The 2,533-nt window shown below is 53.1% G+C and overlaps 1 protein-coding gene across 1 annotated transcript; it reads left to right on the top strand.

The window, feature by feature from the left end:
• Window positions 1–314: 314 nt before the first annotated feature.
• LOC123143116 (myb-related protein Hv33) lies at window positions 315–2,007 on the top strand. The gene is made up of 2 exons (XM_044561932.1): window positions 315–986; window positions 1,107–2,007. Exons 1-2 carry the CDS (start codon window positions 718–720, stop codon window positions 1,753–1,755), a joined length of 918 nt encoding a protein of 305 aa, XP_044417867.1. The 5' UTR covers window positions 315–717; the 3' UTR covers window positions 1,756–2,007.
• Window positions 2,008–2,533: the final 526 nt, after the last annotated feature.

Below are 2,533 nucleotides of genomic sequence, written 5' to 3' on the forward strand. Positions count from 1 at the left end.
TGACGATCAGTTAGCTGGAGCATGACCTGATGAGCAATGATCTCTCCTTCTCAGCGCAAAAATCATGCGAGTTGTTTCGTAATCGAAACGCATTATTAGTGCACTGCCGTGACGCGATTCTTAATTGCAGAACACGCAGGTCCATGGCCGCATTAATGGGCTACCGTTGGGTGCTTAATTAGCAGTGTCGCGCTTTATCAGCAGTGTCCGGCGAGCTAGCAAGTAGCTGGGCTCTCGGAGAGGAAAGAAGGGCTCCCTTCTTGTGAAGGAAAGTCACGTCCCCAACAAACCCCATGATAAGAGAGAAACACACACGTACCTTCTCGCTTCTCTCCCTAACACAGTGCCCGGGCATGTCTCTGGCTCTCTGCCCCCCTCCCCTCCGCACGACCGGCGCGTGCTATTTTATCCCGCAGGTGTCTTGACCTCCAATCCATTGCCTCTTCGCCTTGCTTGGAACCTACTTGATCGCTGCCTCACCTCGCTCACTCACTCCTCTGTCCTCTCTCTCTCTCGCCGAGTGAGCTTGCACTTCTTCACACGCACGCTTCCCCCATATATACCCACCAGGCAGCCATCCATCGGGAGGAAGCAACCGTCCATCGATCATACCGATCGACATTCCCTCCGTCCATCCGCGTTGCCTTGCTCGTCGAGTCGTCGTCGGCGTAGCTAGCTAAGAGGCCAGGTAGCCGGCTGCAGAGAGGAATCAACAGAATGGAACGTCCATCGTCCGGCGGCGTGGGGCAGCCCAAGCTCCGCAAGGGGCTGTGGTCGCCCGAGGAGGACGAGAAGCTCTACAACCACATCATCCGGCACGGGGTCGGCTGCTGGAGCTCCGTCCCGAGGCTGGCCGGGCTGAACCGCTGTGCCAAGAGCTGCCGCCTCCGGTGGATCAACTACCTCCGCCCTGACCTCAAGCGCGGATGCTTCTCGCAGCAGGAGGAGGACCACATCGTCGCGCTCCACCAGATCCTCGGCAACAGGTATGGCCGCCCGCCCGCGCAATGCATTCGGTTCGTATTCTTTTCGCACTGCGGAGAACGCGGGAGAACGCGGGACAACATGTTGATGCATGTCGTGTCGTGCCTCGTGTGTGCGTGCAGGTGGTCTCAGATCGCGTCGCACCTGCCGGGCCGGACGGACAACGAGATCAAGAATTTCTGGAACAGCTGCATCAAGAAGAAGCTCCGGCAGCAAGGCATCGACCCCGCCACGCACAAGCCCTTGGCCGCCGCCGACACGGCCACATCAGCATTGCCGGACATGGAAAAAGAGGACCATAAGCCCCTTGCCGCGGCGGCCGGCAGCAGCCTCGCTACGAAGCAGCCGTCCGTGTTCGACCCGTTCCCGGTGTGCGTCGACTACGGCGCCGGGTTCGCCGACGGCCTCGGCGCGGCGAACGCTGCGGCACTGTACGGCCAGTTCGGAAGCGGCAAGGAGGACACGGACGACGACGCCGGGTTCGGCGCCGCGGACTACAGCTGCGTGCTGGACGTCCCGGAGAACCTGGGCTACGGGGAGAGCTCCAGCAACAGCAGCAACCGGAACTACAGCGGTGAGGTGGGCAGCATGCTCGATGGCGAGGCGGGAAGCGTGCTCGATGGCGAGGTGCTACACTGGGTCAAGGCGGAGCCGGCCTTCGCGGAGATGGAGCGGCAGCACGACGTGCTGCTGGAGTATGACTTCTCGCTGCCCTGCCAAGAGCAGAGCCTCCTCGCAAATTTCGAATTCAACTTGGAACAGTACTTCTGATTCCCCCCCCCCCCCCCCCCCCCTTTTTCATTTTAAAAATATATTTTATTTCTTTCTCCCTCCATTTTTTAAGAGACAGGGATCACACCATAGAGCCGCAAGTTAGTGCTACTTGACGTCATTTATAGCATCATTCCGAATTTTATGTGCTGAACAAATTAGCTACTTTCTGTTAATCGTACAGTATTTTATTAGCAAATTACAGAGATGTACACACCGCGTGAATTGGTTTAATATATTGACCCTCGATTACTTTTGTGCATGAACATAGATTCTATCAAGATTTATATTAGATTCATGACACTTTTTTTTTTTTGGAAATGTCTTTCATGGTTCTGTGCTTCTGCGCCCTCTCTAGTCCCTAGCAATTCCCGAAAGCCTGCTTCGGAGGATAGGCACGATTTACCTTAGTTATCCGTGAAATATTTCTTGTTTTATTTTGAATGCCAATAACTGGCGCTCTGGAGTTATCCCGCTAAAACTACGTCTCTAAGCCAACAGTTGGGCCAAAAAGGCCCATTTTCAGCTGACGCGCTATCAAACTGCAACCCCTACAAAAAGTTCAAATTGCAAATATTCGTATTTGGATCTTATTTTAAATAGTTGAGCAACACAAAAAATGACATGATGTGCACAATAAAATTTTCTTTATGTTCAAATTGATCAGGTATTGTACATCCAAAAAACGAATAAATAATTTGACATAATGAAAATTTAGAAGAAAATATATAAACTACAACATCTCTCGGATTTCATACATAACATATGGCCAAAACAC

This window comes from Triticum aestivum, chromosome 1B (assembly GCF_018294505.1).
Source record: "Triticum aestivum cultivar Chinese Spring chromosome 1B, IWGSC CS RefSeq v2.1, whole genome shotgun sequence".
NCBI lineage: Eukaryota > Viridiplantae > Streptophyta > Magnoliopsida > Poales > Poaceae > Triticum > Triticum aestivum.

Excerpts from the sequence above, each read along its gene's own strand:
- LOC123143116 (XM_044561932.1), top strand. The coding sequence starts at position 718 with ATGGAACGTCCATCGTCCGGCGGCGTGGGGCAGCCCAAGCTCCGCAAG. Across the intron at positions 987-1,106 it reads CACCAGATCCTCGGCAACAG|GTGGTCTCAGATCGCGTCGC; the intron begins GTATGGCCGCCC and ends GTGTGCGTGCAG.